We start from the raw sequence: 24,341 nt of genomic DNA on the forward strand, positions 1-24,341 counted from the left end.
GAATGAATGCAAGCATGCAGCACAGACAGCCACCATGACTCCTGCTTTGAACCCTGAAGAAGAGACCCGAGCATCTATAGGTGAGCTCTTACACCCTTAGCATGTTTTCACCAGATAACTGTTAAAAACTTTTATTTTATCAGGCTGAAAGATCATGCCTTTCTGGGACCTTTTGTTTTGCTGCACAAAGAGGAAGATAAAAGTATTTTTAAACCCTGAGGGAAGCAGCCACCCTTGGTGAATGCTCTGGGTGATGCAGGAAGGGGAGGAGGAGGATAGGAGTGCCCAATCATCCAAGGAATGTTGGCTCAATGTTAAAAAATAACCCTCAAAGTGAGGAGTTTTTCCCCATTGAGAAATCAGATGCACGGCAGCAAATTTCTTAAGCATCTGAGTGGAGATTTTACCCAACAGGCACAAGCTGTGCATCAGCTGTAACAGAGGCAGTAACAAAATCCCATTTTAAGGATGCTTTGACTCATAAAGTGTCACAGCAAGAATACCTGACAACAAGAGAGAGCACAGTTTTCAAGTGTTGTTACTAAAAGCAGCTGGATACTCACCTATACCATACACCTATACTGTAATTGCTGACCTTATTTCAAATTTGAGCATAGATTAAACCTACTATCGACTCCTGTTTTTATAGTTATTCTTTCTGACATGCAACTGAAAGAATGAAAACTAAAAATTTCTTTTAAACATTAATTTACTGAATATTTGATTATAATCCATTCAAATTCTCTCATAATATAATCATATAATTGTGATATTGATAGGTCTGGAAGCTTACACAGTTGGCATTTGTGTCGGCTTCCTTTCCTGGTCTCAAACAGGCTAAATGTTTTTAACACAGCAGTTCTTTTCCAGTCTTATTGATCAAAGCACCTAAAGTGCTTTGATTTGATACGTTCTTGCAGCTTTTAACAGAAATTGTTGTGCAGTGATTTTCCTGTCAAATACATTTACACTGCTGCGCTTGCTTTGAGTTAGTATTATGTTAACCTCTTCAAATATTTCCACTCTGCAGCGCTTAACCATTAATATGACTGGTCGCGCATTTGCCATACATTTCATGTTACCACACAGGGGAAACTGGTTTCACCTAAGTTGATAATCACATTTGTGTGAACACTTGCCTGATTGCTGTTGTCATAGTAAGTGAATCCAGATAACAGAAAGAAACCCTGGGCATGCTGAGCTGGTTTAATAGTACAGGGCCCAGGTGACACCTGATGGGATGGTAGCTACCATTAGACTGTTTATAAAAGATGAAAGTAGCTTCCAGGTCTGGAAAATGAAGCAAAAGCAGAAATGGCCTAAACCAGAATTCTTTACAATGAGCCATAGACTCTGGGGGTACAAATTTCAACTTTGGTAGTTCCAGAGAAAATACAATACAAAATCAGTTGGGTAGACTTAAAACAAAGCTCTTTGTTACCTGTTACACAACTCTCACGTTTGTACACAGTACACTGTATAAAGATGATAAACTGCAAGACGCTATACTGTAGCAAATATTTCAATAGCTTTTAAGAAGACGATTCCCGTCATGAGCCTGAGTCTTGCGCATCAGGCTTGTTCTGGGTTGGAATGACGTGTCTTTTCTGTCAGATTCTATAAATGGTTGATCAGAATTGTTAATGCCGTTCATTTCACTGTCATTTCATTTCTTTGAACCCTTTTGTCCTAAAGGTTTGTTTGATTACACCTAAAACCAGTTGACATCCTAGACCTTTTATCCATTAAGTGAACTAAATTCAATTCGTTCAAATAGTGCCAAATCACAACAACAGTTGCTTCAAGGTTTTATATATTGTAAGGTTAACCCCAGCAATCAGATGACCCCCTATGAAAAAGCACTTGGTGACAGTGCAAAAGAAAAGCTCTCTCAGTTTTCTGGCAGAACCGGGTTCAGGGAAAGGTGGCCATCTGCTGCCAGTGGTAAGCAGCGAGGGGAGGAAAACAAGGCAAAAAACCTGCTGTGGGAGACAGCCAGATGAAACACTAATGACTGAATAAAAAGTGGTGTATAAGCACATGGTGAGTGAAAAGAGGTGACTGAAGAAGAATCACTTGGTCCATCATGGGAAACCCTGTGCCCAATCCTAACCCAAATGGCCTATGGGTTATTGCAACATAACTAATGGAGAATTCAGAGGCAGCTAATCCAGTCCTAACTATATGCATTGTCAAAAAAGGAAAGTTTAAAGCATAATCCTAAAAGTAGAGAGGGTGTCTGTCTCTCAAGTCCAACTGGGAACTGCTCCCACAGCAGAGGGGCCTGAAAGCTGAAGGATCTGTCTCCCATTCTACTTCTACATACACATGTAGGTTAATTTAGTAAGGATGTTTATTTTTTTCTTTATTCAACTGTTTTATTGAGGCCATTTTATTAGTTCGGAAGTTGGATTTAAAATCAGGTCTGCTTCTTAATCAGACATAACCAACGAATAGAAAGCCTGCAATGTTAAAAGCTTTCTGAATCTGACTGAAGAACAGTAATGTGACTTGGCGATGTTTAGTTGGCGCCGAGACATATTTATGTGACAGACGTGTATGTCAGAATATCTTTTATTTCGACTCTTTGCTCTGCCCTGCCCACAGGGAACTTGGCTCAGTTCCCAAGCATCAAAAGCAGGAAATGAGTCTCCCTCTCCTCACATTTCTGTTTTCAGAACATTGTCCTCTTTTAGAAACACCTCGCACAGGGAGTAGCATTTACTTCTGAGGTCCACTACAGAGGTGTGAAATTAGCTTCTTTGAGGTCACAAGGGTTGTGGAGGCTGTACAGCAAAACCTAGATGACTCACCAAAAATAATAATTGCCATTCTTCCAAAACTGTATATGAACTTACAAAAAGTTACTGCAAATTATACCACTTTATGTCAACATTCCTCCCATAAACCCAAAATTTCAGACACTGGCAACTGTAGGTCATATTCACCCAAATTTTCCTACAATCACTGAAAATTAGACATTCTTATACCTTCTTGTACAATATTTGTTGAATGAGTGGAGCCAGTCCACAAGGACCACAGACACCAACAAACTCTTATCTTAATCAATGCCAGACCGGGTTGTGGTTCGGAGCTACTCTGGATAAATAATTTATTTTGACATAAAGCCAGACTTTGAATATAAATTCCAGCATGTTTAATCGGTGGCTTCTCCTTCATCATTTATCGTGATAAGGACCACTTAGTGGAGAATATGAAAGCTTAGTTCAGCTCACCATCAATGGTGAACTTAGACTGTCAATCAAGCTTGCTTGTGTTAGTTGATGAATTTGTTCTCGTCCCATTCATTGAAACAACACAAACAAAAGAAACCCCTGTTAAAAGGGAGTTTTTTCATTTCCACTGCTCATAAGGGATCACATGATGTCAGAGTTGTCTCTGTTTGTTCTTAATATGGTAGTGTCTTTACCTTACAATATAAAGCACCTGAAGCTAATTGTTGTGATTTGGTGCTATATAAGTCAAATAAAACCGAGTTGAATCAGCTCAACCTTTTTGCTCAAAACAAAAACTAACAAAGAGAATAATCACTAACATTCCTCTGATCAAATCATCCATGCATTTACTGTAATTCTACAGTATAGTGAACTTTAAAAACTAAATTGCTAACAGTAAGTGCAGTCAAATGAATACAGAGAGAAACTGACTGCAAAAATAAAGGAAAGTAATTTGATTCTCATATTGTGTGTTGAGCAAAACTGAAAGTGAGGGAGAAAAAAAACCTTTCCATATAAGAGAACAAAATATAAAAAGCTGTATCATTATATCTCAAGAACACCAGTGAGAAGATAAAATAGAAGATTTATATTAATTACACAGGACTCGTTACAGCCTCAGGTTGTATTTTCAGCATAGGAAGGAACACATGAAACTTTGGAAAGGATGCAAACTCTCTGTTACTCCTTCTCCCAAATGCCCATCCAGTACTGTTCCTTCTCCAGCCTTGGTTGTTATACTGTTCCTCTGCCACTGAGAGTACACCTTGGATGGCTCAGTTTGTTTATTTTCCTGGCGTTTGTCTCTCTGGTATACCTCTTCAGGTGGCTGGCCAAGGCTGTGAGTCTTTCCTTGGCGGTTTTTAAGACCTCAGCTATGGGCACCTTGCTTGAACATTTTAGCCATCCCTTTAGATAACTTAGTTAGATAACTTCACGCCTTGCTACCTTCAGCCTGGTTTCTAGCCTCCTCCATGAAGGGTACTGCTCCTTTGCACTGTTAACCTTGTAGCCAAGCTTCTCAGTTACCACTGCTACCATGGTGTAAATAAGCTGGTGATGCGAAATGCTCACCTTGAGCTTTAATAACAGGAATTCACAAAATGGTCACAAAACGGTCTCTGTAACAAACGTATGTCATATGTACACCATTACTTTATCACATATCATTCTGTAAAAGAAAATGTTATGTGAAAAAGTAAACAATTTAACATCCAAACTTCTAGACTGGGGCTATCAAGGTTATCATATATTGGGGGGCCACATACAACCCACTTTGATTTGACTTTATTGCTGCAGTATGAATGGCTGTGGGGAGGGTCTTTATCAGCAGGACAAACAGTAAAATTTATTTTTTTAAAAACAGTTAAAAGTCCAAAAGATATGCCCTCCTCCACATTTTCAAAAGCTATCCAAAGGGCCAGATTGGAGCCTTTGCCAGGCTGATGTTGGCCTGTTCTAGCCAGAATGCTTTTCAAATATTTTTTAGCATAAAATATTTTACAATTATAACTAGTTCAAAATTCAAACCATATTCAGCAAATAAGATCACCTCTTGTCTGCCATTAGTACTTTACTAAACATTCAGCCAGTAAGCTGCTCACACACTAGATGACTAAAAGGGTAATCAATAAATAAATAGCATATAAATAAATTGCATTTTCGTTAATAAAGAAATTCAAATGAAATTTTTTTGAACATCCAGGTTTCAGACATCTGATTGTTGTCTCTGCTCTGTGACTGGATGTTTGCTTGAAAAAGTTGGGATGCAGCAAACACTGAAACTTGCTGAGACATTTGGAAGGAAGACCTGTCATTACAGCTTGAGGCTTCAGTTATGGTAAGGGGAGAATACATGTGCACAGAAAAGCCGTGCTCTGTCTAGCAGAAGTCCATGTACCTTGGTGTCAACTGACTTAGTCTATGTGACCTCTGACTCATACCATGCAAATCCTTTTAATCATTTATGTATTTTGGAAAGAGTAAAAGGCCAAGAGTAAATAATGTAGAATGTCAAAACTGAGTGAATGCAACATATTATCAAGACTTGAACACGGCAAATTTCCATGTACACGCACACTCATAAAGTCAGATGTTGAAGCTTTGACGATCCTCTATTGTGTTGAAAGATGAAATAAACAGTTAAACCAGACCATTGTTAATTCAGAAGAACTGTTGAGCTCATCAAATGTGACTTCAATAAAATTGCCAAACAATATAAAAACAGTCAGGGCAAATGAAATTTAGGAGAGCTTACCAGATGTACTGCAACATTTTATACATAAAAAAGTCTCTGTCAGTTTTGTGAAATGCTGCATTATATGTGAAAACAGTCTCTTAACTCTGAGGTCAGGACCCAAAGTGGTGCCACGTGAAATATATGAAAAATCCCCAGAGAAAATCTTACTATCCTGCTCTGCGTTGCTTTGTTTTGTAGCCATCCTTACCTTTACTATTTTGTTATTGTAACTTTCATTAGACAGATGATACAACAAATTTCATGCAGGTTACAAAGGTGAAACAATAGATAAATAATAATTTTAAAAAAAAGTCTTACAGATGAAAAAAATGTCTGAGTTTTGTTTTTCATTTGTTTTTCTTTTTCCCTGTCACTTTTCCCTTTGTCAGGATGACTGACAGCTGCACCTTCTGAATCCCAGAATGCCTGTTGTGCCAGTACTTGGGGAATCCTCCTCCCACCATGCTGTACCTGTTGCGCTCACCTGCTCCTGGCTGATTTTGCTATTTCATTCAGCTTTTGGTCAGAAACCTGCCAAACTGCCTCTGATTGGCCGAAAACCTTTCATTGCTGCCTGGAATGCTCCACTGGACTTGTGCACCTTCAGGTACAACATAACCACCAACGTTAACCACCTATTCCACATCCAGGGAAGCCCACGTGCTGATTGGACAGGCCAGAACGTCACAATTTTCTATGCCAACCGGCTGGGCTACTACCCTCACTACACCCCACATGGCAAAGCCGTCTTTGGTGGCCTACCTCAAAACTGCAGCCTGGACCGACATCTGTTCAAAGCCCACCAGGACATCAACTACTTCATACCTGCAGAGGACTTTCGTGGCCTGGCTGTTATTGACTGGGAGTTCTGGCGACCTCAGTGGAGTCGTAATTGGCACAAAAAGGACATCTATAGACGCAAATCAAAGGAGCTAACCAAGAAAGCATACATCAACGTGACTGCAGCACAAGTGGAAGAACTGGCACGGCGGAGGTTTGAGAAAAGTGCCAAGATGTTCATGCTAAAAACCATTCAGCTGGGGAGACAGCTCCGGCCCAGTGCCCTCTGGGGTTTTTACCTCTACCCTGATTGCCACAATTACAACCTGCATGATCAGAACTATACAGGCTTCTGCCCCCTGCTGGAGAGGCTGAGGAATGACGAGCTGGTGTGGCTATGGAACAGCAGCATGGCCCTCTATCCCTCTGTCACAATCAGGAAGCATCACAGCAACAGCATCAGCAACCTGCACTTCACCCAGCACAGGATCAGAGAGTCGCTCCGAGTCGCCTCACTGACCTCAAAGGAGTATGACCTTCCCACCTATGTGTACCTGAGGCTGGGCTACCGAGATGAGGCCCTCAACTTTCTCACTACAGTAAGAGCAAAGTTTACCAAAATATTATATATTTTTTTCTACTGTGTGTTCTGGATAAAATTTCCATTATGCAACAAAGTAGTTCGTTTTCCTTTCACAGGGATACTTTTAATTCAATTTTATTTTTATGGCACAAAATCACAACAACGGTTCCTTAACAGTGTAAGATAATACCCCAATAATCAGATGACCCCCATGAGCAAGCTCTTGCCGACAGTGGGAAGGAAAAATCCCTTTTGTCAAAACGAAACCTTCAGTTGAGGTGAGGGGAAGTGAGACAAAAGACACACTGTGGAAGAGATACAGAGATTATAGTAACTAATAATTAAATAAAGAGATCACCCGCAGCCTATGCCTGTTGCAGCATAACTAAGGGAGGGTTCAGGGTTACCTGCTCCAATTCAAGTCAATTCAGTTCAGTTTTATTTACAAAGCACCAAATCATAACAACAGTCAACTCAAAATACGTTGTACTGTAAGATAGACCCTACAATAATCCTTGATTCCAAACTGGGATCTGGTTCCACAGAAGAAAGGCCTGAAAGCTGAAGGATCTACCCTAAGAACCACAAGTATGGCTAGAGCAACATGCTCCATTGGACAGATATAGTAGTATGTGGTGAAATATGCTCTTTCAAATAGTCGCTGCCACTACTCTTATTGCAGTTTTCTGGATCAACTGAAGGCTTTTCAGAGAGCATTTAGGAAAATATGATAATAATCAACTGCGGTAGTCCAGCCTATAAGTAATAAATGCAAGAATTAGTTTTTCAGCATCACAATGAGACATGTTTCTAATTATAGAGTAGTTTTAAATTTGTGTTTTATGTGCATTGAAGGAGATATCATGGTCAGAAACCACTCCATTACCGCGGAGAAGGTAATGCCAGCCGTACCATGCCATAGACACAAAGATTTTCAGGGCTGAGTACAATAGCCTCAGTTTTATCTGAATTTTGAAGCAGACCTAAAAACAAAACAAAAACAAAAAAATCCAACCTACAATTTATTTTTTTCCCCAATATTTCATTTACATTTTTTTTATTGATTTTTAAATTATTATTTAAAGCACTATGACATACCATAACACACAGTGGTTAGCACTGTTGTTTCACAGGAAGAAGGTTCTGGGTTTTAGTCCTTCTGGCTAGAGCCTTTCTGTGTGAGCTTGCATGTTCTACCCATACTTGTGTGGGCTCTCTCTGGGTACTCCAGCTTCCTGCCACAGTTTAAAGACATGCAGTTAGTGGGGTTAGGTTAATAGCTTAATTAATTGTCGTCTGCGTCTCTACATTAGTCTTGTTGCAAACTGGCGACCTGTCCAGGATGAATCCCATCTCACCCTGTGGCAGCTTAGGGGTGGTAGGTCGGCCTTGTTGCATGTTATCTTGGGCAAACTAAGACAAAATAGAACCAATAGAATATTTTTTTGTTGTTCTTTCATTTGTCTTCTGAATTTGACTGGTAATGCAATTCCTCATTCATGATTAACTTCTATGGGAAAGTCATTCAAATCTTGCCAGATTTATTGGACTGTAAAATTATTTTAAACATAAATGACAATTCTGAACTTCCATCCATCCATCCATCCATCCATCCATCCATCCATCCATCCATCCATTTTCTTCCACTTATCCGGGGCCGGGTTGCGGGGGCAGCAGCCCAAGCAGAGAAGCCCAGACCTCCCTCTCCCCAGCCACCTCCTCCAGCTTATCCGGGGGAACACCAAGGCGTTCCCAGGCCAGCCGAGAGATATGATCTCTCCAGCGTGTCCTGGGTCTGCCCCGGGGCCTCCTCCCAGTGGGACATGCCCAGAACACCTCACCCAGGAGGCGCCCAGGGGGCATCCTTGTCAGATGCCCGAACCATGTTTAACTGCTGGTTCAATTCTGAACAAAGTCAGTTAAACATGATGATATATCAAAAATGCATTTAAAAAATCTTCTTTGATAGTTGACATGAAATACTCAATGAGTTCCTCTTTTTGGATACCCACACAATACGTGTGCTAAGTTTCATCACAAACCTCTGCAAAATTCCTGAGAAATTAAAGGAGGTTCATGCTCAAATTCAATAAGCTCAGCGGAGTATGACATAACATCAGAATTTAAATTAGTACCTTCCTTTTCTTGGCCACTTTCACTATATGTCTTAAATGTATGACATCAAAACCATTGCATTCCTTAGACAATAAAAGACAATTGTGCTGTTTCCTTCCTTCTGATCAAAAATCCATTAAAAAATTGTGGATTAATTAAATACAACATGCATTTTCAAAAGATAATTTAAAATGTAATAGCCTTTTTGGTTTTTAAAATTCCAAAACCATACAACAAGAACTTTAGGCAATGTCTGAATTTTCTGATTTTCAGTCTTATGAATAAATGTGAATCGAAACCTCTAAGCAGAACATATTCTTTCCTATTTGAACTGCATTTTAGGATGCATGCAAAAGGTGGTTGGCACACATAAGCAAAACCTTAGTTAAGTCAGAATGAGTAAGAGGATAAAGGTTGGAAGGGATAAAAAGTACAGCAGCGGTAGCCGCAAAGGAAAATATGTTTCAGCCTCCACATTGACTTAAGGCTCCTTATACTGTATATGTAACAGTACTGGCACCTGTGCAGTCCTGTTCCATACTGGTCTCTAAAACGTTTGACTAGAAAAAAAGCAGGATTTTACTAGTGGTAGAAAAATATAGAGCCACAGACATGGATCAGTGAAGCTTCAGCAGTTTGTCATCTATCACAATATGCAGTGATTTCAGGATAGATAGAAGATAATCTGGATATTGAGAAGTGGGCTCCATGCACCACTTTGAACTGGATTAACAGTGGCGGGCACATAATGATGTCAAGTTGTGAGTACAGAGGCCTAAGTCTAAATCTTCTTCCCATAACATTTTGAGGTATGTGTCAAGTTTAACATTTTACTGTAAAGCAGGGAGATCAGCCCTCTGTTGGTTGGATAAAGTTGTATGGTTGGCCTCGGTAGAGGACTTGAGCCTGAAATCTGGAAACAAATAAAGTGCCTGGCTTGCAAGCATCTTAAAAAGTGTGATGGTGGTAGATTGTATTAGCAAGTTGTTTAAATGATGCCAGTTTCCAGGCTATGACAAGGTCCTTGAAGCAAGTTATTACACTTCTGTGCCACTCAAAAAAACAAACCATAAAATTTGCTCCAGAACAAAATCTGTGGAAGAAGAGACACTCAAACTCAACTCGATCAAAGGCTTTTTCAGCATCAATAGAGACAACACATTCATCAAAATCAGTAGGGCTGGAATAAAATATGTTAAACTTGTGTTAAAATATGAATGGCAGCCTTTGTGATATACTTCACAGAAGACAGGATTAAAGATCCTGGAGAAACTTTAATCTTCTCAGTCAATTTTAGTGCATTACCAAGCTTCAAATATAGACCCAAATGCAAGACTCTGGAAATGAGGTCAACTTACAAAAGCAGCTTTAATAAAAAATATATAAATAAAACCCTAACGGGATAGGAACAAGGAATCAAAGTACAAGGAATCATCAGAGTACTAACAGACACACAAACACAATGTGGGACAATGTGACAAAGGGATCAGTTCTGCATTTTATAGTGGAAAATGTTGTAATTTTGTGTGTTCAAATGACTGGCAAACAATCATCATTTGGCCTCAATTTAAAGATTTAAATCACCAATCCTGATGTTCCAAAGAAAAAGTCAAAAAGCAAATATTGTTTTCTGTAATTCTTAATATGATTGCATATTAGTAATAGTTAAACTTGCAACCCACCCCTTCAAATTAATTGTCATATAATTATTAATTTTTGTATGCAGTAAACATCATTTTCGGTAACAATGTGCTTAAACAGTCAGGCTATACTCTGAGTCTGCTCCCTACTGCCATCTACTGGAGGTTCAGGGAAAACCAAATGTTTGAGGATGATCTGTTGATTCGGCAGGTTAACTGCTGATGTCTTTGAAAAGAAGAAGGCTATTTAAAGAATTTCTTTGAAGTATGATCTTGTGGAGCTTTGCACAACATAACCAGTTTCTCACTGTAACACTGACAAACACTGTTACTAACACTGTAACACTTGGACCACACTGCAGTGTGGTCCAAGCAGTATTAAAAATTCAATGTTCTGTCCACCAGTTCAGAAGTTTTGGCGCGAGATATGTGAAGACTTATCGAAGTGTCTGAAATGTAACATTCCAACTTCCCCCTTAGTGTGTTTGTTGGGCAGCTTAGATAATGTCACTTCAGAAAAGAATATCACCCATATGGTTTTCACTGCCCTATGCATAGCCAAGAAAACAGTCCTCATGAACTGGAAAAATAAAAATAATCTTAATTCTAACCAATATAGAAATTATCTATTAGATTACATTAGTCTTGATACAGCCTCTGCCACCACATCAGATCAATTGCTCTGGGCTCCTTTGATCAGCTCCATCACCTAGTGGGGGTGGGGGGTCATAGTTTGGTCCCGCCTTCACTGTTGTGATTGGTGTGGGGGTAGGGACAGGCTCAGGGCGTCGGGGGGTTCCCCGGAGGCATCTTCCTTGGGGGGCTCAACCCGGGGTAGCGGTCATGTCCGGTTAGGGGCTCTGTTGGCTCTCAGGTGACTGTTTCCTCGCGGCTGCGTGCAGCGGGGCTAGGGGAGGGTCTGTGCTGACGGACGTGGGTTACTGACCTGGTAGCCTGGCTGCCCCTGGGTGGGTCCGGGATGGGCGTGAGGTTCTGGGGGCGCTCCGTCTCTGGGCTGGGACCCGGACCGGGCCTCGGGGGCTTGGGTCCTGGTTGGTGTGTTGCCGGGGTTGTGGGCGGGTGGGTGCATGGGGGCCCAGCCCTGGAGCAGGGTGCCGCCGGTGCGTCGAGCCACCTGGGGGGCTCTTCAACTGGTGGGGGAGATTGTCACATCTTGCAGGAGCTTTCCTCTCCTCAGGAACTCTCTGCAGGAGGGGGAGATACAGGAGAGGTGGAGGAAGATCTCAGCCTGGGTGTTTATTGTCTTATGTAGTCTGGAAGATGAGTGGATGGTGGGGTGGGTGCAGTTTTCTCTGTGGTGGGGTTGGGTGGACTGTCCCGGGCTCTGTGGGGCCGGGCGGCGCTGCTGCACTGGGCCCGGTCTGGATGGGCCTGGGCCCCCTTTCCCTGGCGGGTCGCGGAGTATGGGGGTGCCTACTGGGGTCAGCGGGGGAGCTGGCCCCAGGGAGGGGTCACTTGCCCCTCCCTTCCTTCCCTCCCCATCTCCAGCTGCCTCCCTCTTCCCGCTCCACCACAACCACCCACACATGCAGGGCCTTGGAGTGGGGGTATGTCACCAGGGTGCAGAGGAGGCTACCCCCCCCCCCCCCCCCCCTGTCCCCTTCTGGCTGCCTCTGCCTCAATTTTATCCCACAACTTAGACATTCACATTACTCACACTCTCATTACACATACATATAGGATCTTGGGGGTGGGCACGATACACGGAGTCCAAAGTACCATCAGGGTGTACACCCCACCCCTGGCATCGTTGCCCACCTCTCAATTTTAAATACACGTAGACATTGAGGGCTAGCAGGAGGGACCATGCGCTTACCTGCTGCTCTCTGGCAGGTAGCTCCAAGCCCTCCTGGGTTTTAATTGCACCTTAGAACACACATGCATCAACATTACAATGAGCGGGTGGAGGGAGGTTTGGAGTCTTCTCTCACCCCCATTCTCTGCGACCTGCTGGAGCAGGGGGGCTAGGAGGAGGAGTTGGCCGTCCGACTGCGGTCTGGAGTGTGGGGCCTTCCTGCTGCTGTGGAGTCGGGGCGGTCTGCCTCTCCCCACCGCAGGGAAAAGGGAAACACCACCTGGGTCTGGGTGCAGTTCCCCCCTCCAGGGGCGGGGGCACCTAGACCCGGTTCGTAGAGTACGCTTGGGGAGTGTGATCGTGTGTACAACGTCTCTTTATGTCTGTCTCCACGTTGGTTGAGTGTGGAGTAAGTGCATATGAGAGCATGAGGGTGGGAATGGATGTTTGTATCTGTGTGTGCCTGTATGTCTGTGTCTATATGTCAGGTTGGGTGTCAGGCGCCACCTCTCTGGGGACATCTCAGGCCCTCCAAGGTTTGGAGGCCTATCTCCCCCTACCACCACTTCCCCTGCCAGTGGCGGACCCCCTCAGACATCGGTGCGTTGGTGGTTCTTTGTGTCCGGGGATGGGCGTCCAGGTACACACCGGCTCACTCCTTGGCGGCCGCTTATCGGGGCCTGGAGCCTGGGGCTCGCTCGGGCCACTTCGGAGGTGGGGTGCCCCGGGCCTCTCGGCCTGGGGCTCGGTCACTCAGGCGCAGCTGGCTGCCGGCGGAGCTCACGGGCGCGTCACTGCAACTCCCCCTGGCTTCTGCTCCGCGGCTGCTGAGTGAGCCCTCATCTGGGACTCTCCTCAGCTCTTTCTGGGACAGTGGCGCGGCTGCCCCTCTGTTGGTCTTCCTTGGTCTCTTGTGTTCTGGGGGCCTCTGGATGTCTGGAGTTTTGATCTCCTCCACACCTGCTTCACGCCCTGGAGGACGGGGCTGTGGCCCCCCCACACCCTCTAGCAGATCATTACATGAAGGAACCTTTTAAAAACAAGCGCGTCCATGCTCACAGGTGTACACACGGGTGATCACACCCACAAACTACACCCTTTTTGGCTCCTACCTCAAAGCACACTGTGTTCTGTTGATCTTATGTGCTGCACAATAATGTTTAATATTTAGTATTTACTGTCATATTCCCATATATCATTGTGATGTTGTTTATTCTATTACTCTTGTTCTCTTCTGCTTGTTTTCTTTTTTCTTTCTCAGCAGGTGATCCAGGTGATTGATATATGCATTTTTTTTTCTCTGCCCGTTCTGTTGGTTTTTGTCTTTTGCCCTTCTCCCCCGTCCCTCTTCTCAGCTGTTTCTCTTTCCCTCTTTCTTTCTCCCCTTCTTTCCCCCAGTCAAGTCTGTCCCGTATTCAGTAAGTGAAAATAAAATAAACAATAAAAGGTGAATCAAATGGACCATTACGGCAAGGCTGGGATGGTCAATTTGGTAAAGTAAATCCGTTGGGCATCTTTCTTTGCCTTTAGACAACAATTCTGATGGCAAAAGAGCCAAACGGGACAGGCCAAAATAAATTTAAAAAAAAAAAAAAAAATTCAATGTTCAAATATGTTGACCTTTGTATTATTTTATTGTTCTTTTATTTATTTTTATTTTCTTCAGCTACTTCATCATCACTTCGCCATCAATAATTTGAGATCCCTGCCTTAAATGGTGGCGTGGTAGTGATGGTGACAGACATGTGTGATGTGATGTGATGGTTTACCTGTATTTTTCCTGTAGGACGATTTGATCCACACCATAGGGGAGAGTGCTGCACTGGGAACTGCAGGATTTGTCATCTGGGGAGATTTAAATTTGACCTCATCCAGGGTAGGTGGTCTTTGCCCTACATTAACAAAGTAAAATTATTTATAGTATGTTTTCATCATATATGCTGGTGCATATGGAGATTTATTTATGAACATCTAACAAAATCACAAGAGGTGACTGTGCATGCATATGCTCTTCTGACGTTTGTGATTAATATTTTTAATGTGCAGCGATGTTATACATAAAGCTGAACTCCTAACACATCTTTAGGAATTCAGTTCATTTTAGTTCAGTTTTATTTATATTGTTCCAGCCAGTTGACAATAAGAGTCTCTTCAAGTTGCTTTACAGTGGGGGGAAATAATTATTTCAACCTCTGCTGAAATTGAAAGTTTCTTTCATCATCCATGAGGAATCAGAATCTGTGAGGATGCCACTCCATTCCAACCTATACATTTTCATTTTAAGGTTATATTTAGGCACTGGCGAATCTTTGTCATAGTGAGTCTGGTTCATCATTGGGTTTAAAGCAGAACTTGATGTGAAGCCACTAAACTCAAAATTTTGGCTGTAGTATCATATAAGCTATTACGAATTTCACCTTGTTTCCACAGCACAGCTGCACCCACGTCAAGTCCTTCCTAAGCCACCGCTTGGGTCTGTACATCACCAATGTGACACGGGCCGCAGAAATCTGCAGTGAATTCCTGTGCCAGAGTAATGGCCGCTGCATCCGCCGGGACCCCCACGCCCGGCATTACCTCCACCTAAGTGCTGACAGTTACCGCATCCATCCCTCTGAGGATGGGGACTTTACTGTGAATGGCTGGCATTCACCGCATGAACAGCAGCTACTAATGGAGAGGTTCCGCTGCCACTGCTATGAGGGCCACAATGGTGAGAACTGCGACAGCATCAACAAAGTGAGAGAAGATAAAGGGCCATGGGAGGAAGAGGAAGAGTACGAAGATCACGACAAGAAGAGGACAGAGTGGGAGGATGAACAGGATGAACAGCAGGAGGCAGGAGAGAGTGCAGCAGCGCCAACTTGCGTCAGCCATCACTTAACTTTGTTGCTCCTGTTGAATTTATTATTAGTAAAGATATATGTTTGAAGATGGCTTCAAAAGAGAAAGTTAGTTTCAATTTAGCTGCGGGTAGATGTGACATGTCAACACTGCAGTAAATATAATGTTCTAATTCAAAATGTATTTTTTATTTTATCCAAGGATACTGACATAAACTTGACTTTATGCACCATAAAGCTAATTGCAGTAATAGGAACGTCTTGCTGATGCTGTTTGATAAATGTGCTATAAACAATTGCAAAATACCACCTGAAATACAATACATGCAGAAAACATGTCTCATGAAAACATTTTACCCAATCAGAAAATGATTGCCTGTCAGTCAATTATTCATTTATTCGGACTAAACATTATTTGTGGCCTAAATCAGCAGTGTACCCATTGAAACAGAAGGAAAAATGGAATTGCACAGCCAATATACATGCTTGAATTTATTCACTGTAACTCATATTGCAGAGAAATCATGTGAAATGCCTTATAGTTCATGAAAAAAGGCAGAGCTGGCTTGTCGCATGATGATCCTCCGTTTTGCTTTGTCCACAAAAACCAAAGGCTGCTCAAAATACAATACTGCACATACATATATAGGAGCACAATTACAAAGACTTGATGCATTTTTAAAGACATCCTTTATTTCCAATACCTTGAATGAACTGTTACTATACTTTGCGGTATATGTACAAATTTATATTTTTGTATTGTTACTTATTACTTGTAGTCTTTCCAGGAGATGTCACAAACCGTTTTGGAGCCTGTTAGGATGCAGCATATAGCTGCTTTTAACTTCAGAATACATTCTGTTGGGTTTGTTACCCTGAAGAACAGAAAGACTTTTTATATTATTGATCTCTGGATTTTGTATTTGATTCTACTTCATCTCAGTGTGACTGGTAAATGGCTACTGTCTCTGAATGTACAACTGCAAGTGCAAGGAAGCACTCAACTGGATGCAGGAGATGGCACAAACTATATCTGACAGACACAGCCTCTGGAAACTGAGGTCCTTTAATTTCACCTTTTTACCAAAGTTTACCAGTTTTTTGATACCTCAGGTTCTCGTGAAACTCTTTATTCAGTCTCTCTCTCTCTCTGTGTCCCAAAGTGCTTTTCTTTGGATAATTCCAAGTATAAAGCATACTTATAACTACGATGCCAAAGTTGACAAAACAAAGTTGTCATATCTATTCACCATTTATCATTTTAGAACCAGCCTCCATCAGCAAATACTGTTTGTTCAGTAATAAAACTGTAGATGGTCTAACTTTCATTAATGTATTAGGAATTTATTGATTTTACCAATCATAACACAATGTAAGAAAATCTTCTAATTCGGTATCCTTGTTCCTAACAAAAACAGTTTAAAGAATCAGAATCAGAATCATGTTTATTGGCCAAGTATATGTGCAGACACATACAAGGAATTTGGTTCCGGTAGATGGTGGCTCTCAAGTCATTGGCTCAAAGTCATTAGATAATAAAATTTAATGTTGTTACTTTTTCTAAATGAAATCAATCCCCTAAAGTTTGCTTTACATTCAGAGTGAACAAACAGTATTGAGTAATGACACTAACCTGAAACATTACCTTTGGAGAAGTTGGCAGTTTGTTGCAGTTTAAATAGCTGATGAAAAGGCAGCCTATGTTGCTTATGTAGTCAAAGAGACAGAAGAAAACAGGGGTAGAAGGGGTACTCCAATAAATTTTAGTATTTAACATTAAGCAACAATGAAGCACGTCACATGGACGGCTCAAGCCTGCCTTTAGGTTAGTGTTTTTAGGCTTTTACTTCAGACTTTGTGTAGCAATTGTAAATTTCCTGTAGTCACTGTATTCTTTATTAAATCTTAAGATTGTAAACTACATATGTAACAAGGAGTATGCAACACATGAAAAATGTTACCTGACTGTAAATGCACTGCTAATAAACACTTTCCAAAGCTACAGTGTGTTTCTTCCTTTTCCTGCCATTATTACATAAAGTGATGAGTTCAGGGGAAGTAACAAAGAAACATCTTCCGCTTAGTGAGTTGAGTTGCAGCCAACTGGATCATCTACTGATCCAGATCAGATTGGATATGAATCTGATGGGGCAGATTCACGTTCCGTTGACATTATTTATCTTTGTCTTTATATTAGGTTTTCAAACAATGAAAAAACTGTGTCTTGAAAAACGTTGACTACCTTTTCTACAGTCAGTCATTAAACCTCAGACCCAGTTAGTGAGAAAAAGGAACAGAAGGCTGAACTAATGATAATGATGAGTCACTGGTGTGAGATGACTGCCCTGGCAAGAATATTTTCTGCTCAGAGGCCCTTTTAACTCAAACATCAAGTCCCAGCTAGATCCAATCTTTGGATCCAATCTTTTTTTTTTTTTTTTTTTTAAGAGACAAACTCTAAAGAACGAAGAAAATGTTTCGGAATATTTAGTAATAAGTAATAATAAGTATGCAAATATGTTTTTATACAGAAAAGTTTTGACTTTAAATAACTTTTTCTGTTAAAATAAGATTAATTTATGTTGTCAAAACTCTGAAGACCTTAAGTAACTAAAATACTATATGCACTACAATCTCCTGATTTACAAATGAAATTGACACAAAGCTAAAGTATGAAAAACATGTTGCCATCATCGTGTCATTTTTGTGATAAATCAGTACAAACCAGAAATATTATACATGAACCAGGCTGTTGTTGTTGTTTTAACTTGTGTTGTTTATTTTTTAACTTTCGTTACCATTCTGTTTTTCATGCACTCTGAGTTTTACTTTCATCTTGCAAATATGCAACTTTTTAAAAACCTTTTTCACTAAATTATCTTAGTGTTGATTGTATTTGTCCAAAACTGTTTCCAAATTCTTTGCATCATTTATTCTAACCTGACACCCTAAAACCACTCACCAGTTAGTATTTTAATTAGATAAGGATCTACCAGAGAGAAGAAACTGTTTCCTCTGACATATGAAACAGCAAAAAAATTACTTGAGAAACACTGAAGTATTATGACAAGCCACTGAAGACAGCAACAGGTAGGAGCTAAAACACTATTATATCCAAAAAATGTTGACTGATTTGAAAAGAATAGTGAGATAACCTTGTAAGATAAAGGATATTATTAAAAAGATTTGATCTTTTTAAAATGTGGACAATTTGTTTACAGATATACTGCGAAATCCTTGAGTCATTTTTAATTTTATATTGATTTACCAGGATGAGCAAAAAGGACATCAAAAACAGAATGTAGTTAACATATGTATTCACATTCACAAGGGCTCTATCTGAACACCAAATATGAAGGAAGGTTTTACAAATATCTTTATTTTATATCATTATTTAGCACTTTTATCATTCCAAATCCACTGTAAATGACTATTTTGCTGCTTACAAATAGTATCATCCACAAACAAAAAGTTAATTTTGTCAGTATAAATGGTTATTGATCAAGAGGAAAAAGAAGAACTGCAAAGGACTCAGTCCAAAAGGCCAAATCTATTTTGTTGTTGTTCCTGGTTAGAGATCAGTAAGTCACACTAAAATTAAATAAATCATATTTTTTAAAATATTTTTTAGAATGTGTATTAATGGCATTTCGAGTCATGACTTGATAACATGTTCAGTTCTCCTACACAATATCATTTTTAAAATGATATGCTGTTTAGAATTAGTCATAAATATGAATATTTTTTAAATATATAATGAAATAAAAGTTTATGGCATGAACATATGAAATTGTTAGGGACTACAATTAGTCTGTTTTCATAAATTTTCCCCTACAGATGATGATTAGGCAAGTGAACTTGAACTCTGAACACGCAGGGAGTGTCCTTACACTACTGTAGGTGAATAGAGCAGATTGTTCAGCCACTGGGTGAACTCCGAGATTTGGTTCATCATTCCAAGCACTTATGTGTACGTTCTAGCACCTAAAATTTTCTAATTTTCCCTGTTTTGCTGATAATGATCATTTACATAAATTGGGGCCACTGCTGACATTTTAAGCTCTGAGCACAGAGCATGCATGTAGCAGAGCTATGTCGTATTTCTCTTTCACACACACATAAAATAATAATGGAGGAAGTATCTTACATTCTAACTGCAGAAACAGCTTTGTGTCCTGTTATATTCATATTATAAAAGTAGTATTTAACATTTGCAGCTTCAAGTGGAGCTCTTTCAGAACTATTTTGTATCCACTGATGATCTAATAGAGCATCTAATAACTGTTTTCTCCATTAATTGTTTGAGATGTAAAAATTATGAAGTCATCTTTCACCGAGAGTCATATTTCAAATAACTTCAAATGTGATCAAAAGTTCCCACTTTTAGCCCATCTTAAGAAGACGGAGTTTGGTTATTTTAAAGAGAAAACAGAGTTTGTCAAAAATAGCTGTGATTTATGTTGATGTTTGCTGACTTTTATCCACTGTCTGCCCTGCTTGTCCAGACCTATTACCATGGCCCCATCCTTCTTCTCCTCTGTTGGCTTCTGTGTAATTGGATCTATCACCTTAGCCCTTGCCCTACCTCCAACTGAGCCACCGCTCATCAATAACCATTCCTTTGAGGCTATATGGAACGCGCCAGTCGAGCACTGTAAACGTCTTCACATCCCGTTGGACACTGCAGCCTTCCAGTCAGTGACGACACCCGCAGCTGTGCCAGGCCAGTTTCTCACCATCTTCTATGAGGACCGCCTTGGTCATTACCCTAGAGCTGATTCTGTCAAGCATAAGCTCTACAGCGGTGGGGTCCCCCAAAATGGCAACCTGACAGAGCACCTGGCCAGAGCCCAAAAACAAATAAATCACTACATCTCCCAGGATTCTTCTCCTGGGCTGGCTGTCATTGACTGGGAATCCTGGCGCCCCCTGTGGGACCAGAACTGGGGTTCAAAACGCATTTATCAGAAATTGTCCATCAGTCGTACCCTGCAGATGCTCCCGTTTTTATCATTAGAGCAAATTCTTAAACTGGCAAAGAAACAGTTCCAGCGGGCTGGACGTCACTTCATGGAAAAAACCATTAGCCTTGGTACTGGTGAGCGTCCAAACCGCCGATGGGGCTTCTACCTGTTTCCTGATTGCTACAACTATGGATGGAACAAGCTTGGCTACACGGGAGAGTGCTCCCACAAGACCCACAAGCAGAACAACCAGATGCTTTGGTTGTGGGAACGCAGCACAGCTCTCTTCCCATCAGTCTACCTTCACCAGAATCTGAGGAACTCTCCCCGGGCTGCGCTCTTTGTTCGTAACCGTGTTCTTGAGGCTCTGAGGGTGGCAGCATTGCCTAAACGTCCTTACGTTATGCCAGTCTATGTCTATTGCAGGCCACTGTACCGGGATCAGACCAAAAAGTTTCAGACCAGGGTGAGTGTTTGTGTTAAAATCACATTTATGCACATCATTCACTTCATCTTTATGATTACAATAAACAGCCCATCACATGAGGGTTTTGTCATTTGAACCTAAATAGTTATTAAATTTCTCACGTAAGAGCAAAAAGCATTCACAAGAACACAACAGAAAAACAACTCAACAAATGAAGATTTATGTTTTAAAAACTTTTGAAAATGACATAAAAACATCAATTAATACTGCTCTGAAAGGAGAATGAAGGCCTCAATTTAGAACTCTAATGTGATAAAGGTTTGGAGTTCATTCACTTTGAACAGTTTGTAGTACCTTATATCAACTCTACCAAGGTTTATCTATAGGTTTTCTATACTGGATTCTAAAAGATGTGAATGAGAGAGAAGCTGGGGGGTGTTTTGGGGGCCTCGAGGATAGGGCATTAAATTACTTTGAGCCTTTTTATTTAAAAAAAAAAGTTTCGTTCCTGCTCTTTCAGAGAGATCTAATCAGCACGATCGGAGAGTCTGCAGCACTTGGAGCTTCTGGGGTCATAATATGGGGAGGTGCCAGAGACTACAACAACAAGGTAATTCACAGCTTACTGATATTTACTGGATGTTTTGATCAGATCTCCTATCATTAAGGGATATTCTAACTCAACACAATATTGACACGTCAGCATTAAAAATCTACCAGCTGAGCAATGTGATTCCTTCTCAACATTGCAAATCCAGTGTTTGTTTGTTTCATGAGAAGAGAAAAGACTTCAAGTATCACACGAGCCACCCGAAGTTTCTGCATTTGTCTTTAGCCATAAAAACTCTATATTAGTAACTCTTCACAGGTCTGAAAACAGGAACACAACTGGCCAGCCTTGCATCAACAAATAATTAACATGCCTTTGTTTCCTCTCTTAAGAGGAACTAACAGTTGTGACTGTTTATCTGTGTTTACCAGACATGTGAAAGAGGTATTGCAGCTTCATTTGCTGCAGCCGCTTTTTGATTTGGTATATCTTTTTCTTGTCATTTGATGTTCACACAATCACAATATCTTATTGTCTTACAACCAATTTAAAGTGGCACAACTGAATGCAAATTCTAATTAAGAATAAAACAGACCATTTAGATGGTCTTACTGCCACTATCCGTGTTCTCAGTCCAGTTGACGTTCCTCCTTTGGACACAAACATCCATTAAGCAATATGTTTTATTTGGACTTTAATTACCCCAATAAAATATTTTAGCTGACATTCATCTTGAAGTTCTAAGATTTTTTTTGTACATACTTTTTGAACACCTGAACCTCTCATATAAACTCCTGTCTTTGCAGGAGTCCTGTGATGCTCTGTCCAAGTACCTGAGATCCACATTGAACCCTTACATTGCTAATGTGACTGCAGCCGCCAAGCTCTGCAGCGAAGTCTTGTGTCAGGGGAAGGGCCGCTGTGTCCGGAAGAGCAACAACTCTCGCCACTACCTGCACCTAAACCCCACCCATTTCCACATCATACGAGCTGATAGGAAGTATGTGGCTATTGGCCTCCCTTCTGCTGCTGACCTCAGTGCCTGGGCTGAAAACTTTACCTGTCAGTGCTACGCAGGGCGGAACTGTTCTCCCAAACTAGTACACCCAACCACCATGAAACTCATTTGGATTTAATGTGTGAGGAAAGTAGAATTCGTTCATGTGATTATCTATCATTCATCTATTTTCCAAAAACAGAAAGGAATGTAAGTAAATGATTCCCTCAAAACATAGTGCTATTAATACTAATAACAACAACATCAACAACAATAATAATAATTGTTAAGACAAGCTATACTTTAAACTTCAGTTTTAACTATTTAAAAGTAAATGGGCCTTAATTAAACTAAACTCAGCTCAACTAAACTGAATTTTGAAAAATATACCTTAATCTAAAGTTGAGTAGATGAAGCGTCTGTCTGTTACATTACAAAGACTCTATTTGGAAAGACATTTTTTAAACATTACCTGTGTTGTAAACATCTGAGCAGGACTGTCAGTCATATTTTTTTTTATGAATTTAAATAGGCCAGTCATATAGGTTTGAACTTTGAATCTGGCCCAGATTCATCCATCAGTGTATAATTGGGGTCTGTAGTTAAAATTGCTTTGAGTGATCAGTTAGAATAGAAAAAGTGCCCCTTCTGATGCTTTGTTTGAACTTCAGCAGGTCATCTTGACCATGCTACACACCTAAATTCAGTTGCTGGCCTAATTGGCTGATGACACATTAACAGTATGGGGTGGTTTAACAGATGTACCTAATGAAGTGGCCGCTGAGTGTATGAATCAACAAATAATAATAAATAATACAAAAAAAATGGAGACGTTTCCTTAATAAATGACATGAGCAGAGCAACAACAATACAAATACATGCAAATATTCATGTCCTCAGAACAGTGACATCATTCTTCTATAGCATCTTATTCATGTGCTTGTAAATCAGAATGATTTGATGAATGAAATAAACACGAGTGTCACAAAGAGAATGAGTGTGTTTTGTGTTTGATAGATGTTTTTAAGTATATGGCTACTTTACCAGGTTTATTAACGGGATTAAAAGTAAATTTTTCTAAGCCACATTATGAAAAAAACAACTAATGGTGACAACCTACAAAAATGATTTGCAACACATAAATTTGCACCTTAATCCTAACTTTCCCATGACTGACCAAATATGTTATTTTTTCCATACTCCTTAAAAAAATGTTTAAAGTTCTCCAGGCTTTCTGAAGGTCTTTAAAGATTTTCCTTGGACACTGACTCCTTATTCAGTGATTTTCAGTCTAGTCCTTGTGCCTGGACATTTTTAAAGGAAGCAATTGTAGTGTACAAAATACAAGAAAAAGAAAAAACAAAACAAAATATAAGAAATAAAGAAATATGAGAAATATAACTTAGCTAAGAACTCCTTTTAAAATGTATATGTAGCCACATTATATGTTGTAAAAACATTTTATTTTAATTTATTTTAATTTATTCCCATTTTAATGTATGAAAAATGTACAACAGAAGGACAGGATCTAAAAGTCATGTCCTTAAGAAAAAAGGAAAATCCAGCAAGGGCCTAATACAGAATTTGGGAGATGTTTCTGGCTCTTCAGCTGATCCATTCATAGTTAAAGCTTCATCAGAAATGGTCACAGTTCATGGGTGGTTATCAGGAGGCCATTCTTAACAAAGGGAAATGGGAATAAAAGGCAGAAGAATGCCAAATTAGACAACAACCAAATTTGTAATGTTTGCTAAACATTATTGTCAATAAGTAAGTAGGAGGTCAAAAGAGAGGTTAAACAGTGATTGTCTACAGCCATCTGTAAAACACACAGGAGGCTCTGTTGTGCTTTGACGCTGCATTTCAGCTAGTGATGTTGGATTAATGATGTTGGACTTTACTTAATCCAGAAAAGTAAAGTCAGATTTTGGAAAGACTGTGATTTGAAACAGCTGCCACAGTCCCTGCGCCTGCCCGGTCAGCCCCGCGGCTACAAATATTTTGGTTTGGCTTTTGCTTTCTCGCGCGCGGTACTATCGCCCTGCCTGGGCGGAGCTCATGTTGGGCTCTCGCCTTCACCTACACACCTGCAGTTAATAACCCACCTGTGATTCATCACTTTGTTTGCTGGCCTCTTCATAAGGCAGGAGC

General features: G+C 40.5%; 1 protein-coding gene across 1 annotated transcript; it reads left to right on the plus strand.

The window, feature by feature from the left end:
• On the plus strand, positions 1-23,173 carry hyal4 (hyaluronidase 4). The gene is made up of 8 exons (XM_082538076.1): positions 1-80; positions 5,865-6,854; positions 14,196-14,285; positions 14,840-15,334; positions 19,090-19,100; positions 19,758-20,682; positions 21,164-21,253; positions 22,000-23,173. Exons 2-8 carry the CDS (start codon positions 5,898-5,900, stop codon positions 22,327-22,329), a joined length of 2,898 nt encoding a protein of 965 aa, XP_082394202.1. The 5' UTR covers positions 1-80; positions 5,865-5,897; the 3' UTR covers positions 22,330-23,173.
• The last annotated feature ends 1,168 nt before the right edge of the window (positions 23,174-24,341 follow it).

The sequence above is a fragment of the Aulonocara stuartgranti genome (assembly GCF_965226115.1).
Source record: "Aulonocara stuartgranti genome assembly, chromosome: 7".
Taxonomy (NCBI): domain Eukaryota; kingdom Metazoa; phylum Chordata; class Actinopteri; order Cichliformes; family Cichlidae; genus Aulonocara; species Aulonocara stuartgranti.

Coding starts and splice junctions, on each gene's coding strand:
- hyal4 (XM_082538076.1), top strand. CDS start 5,898: ATGCCTGTTGTGCCAGTACTTGGGGAATCCTCCTCCCACCATGCTGTA. Junction 14,286..14,839: donor TAAATTTGACCTCATCCAGG/GTAGGTGGTCTT, acceptor TTGTTTCCACAG/CACAGCTGCACCCACGTCAA. Junction 20,683..21,163: donor CCAAAAAGTTTCAGACCAGG/GTGAGTGTTTGT, acceptor CTGCTCTTTCAG/AGAGATCTAATCAGCACGAT.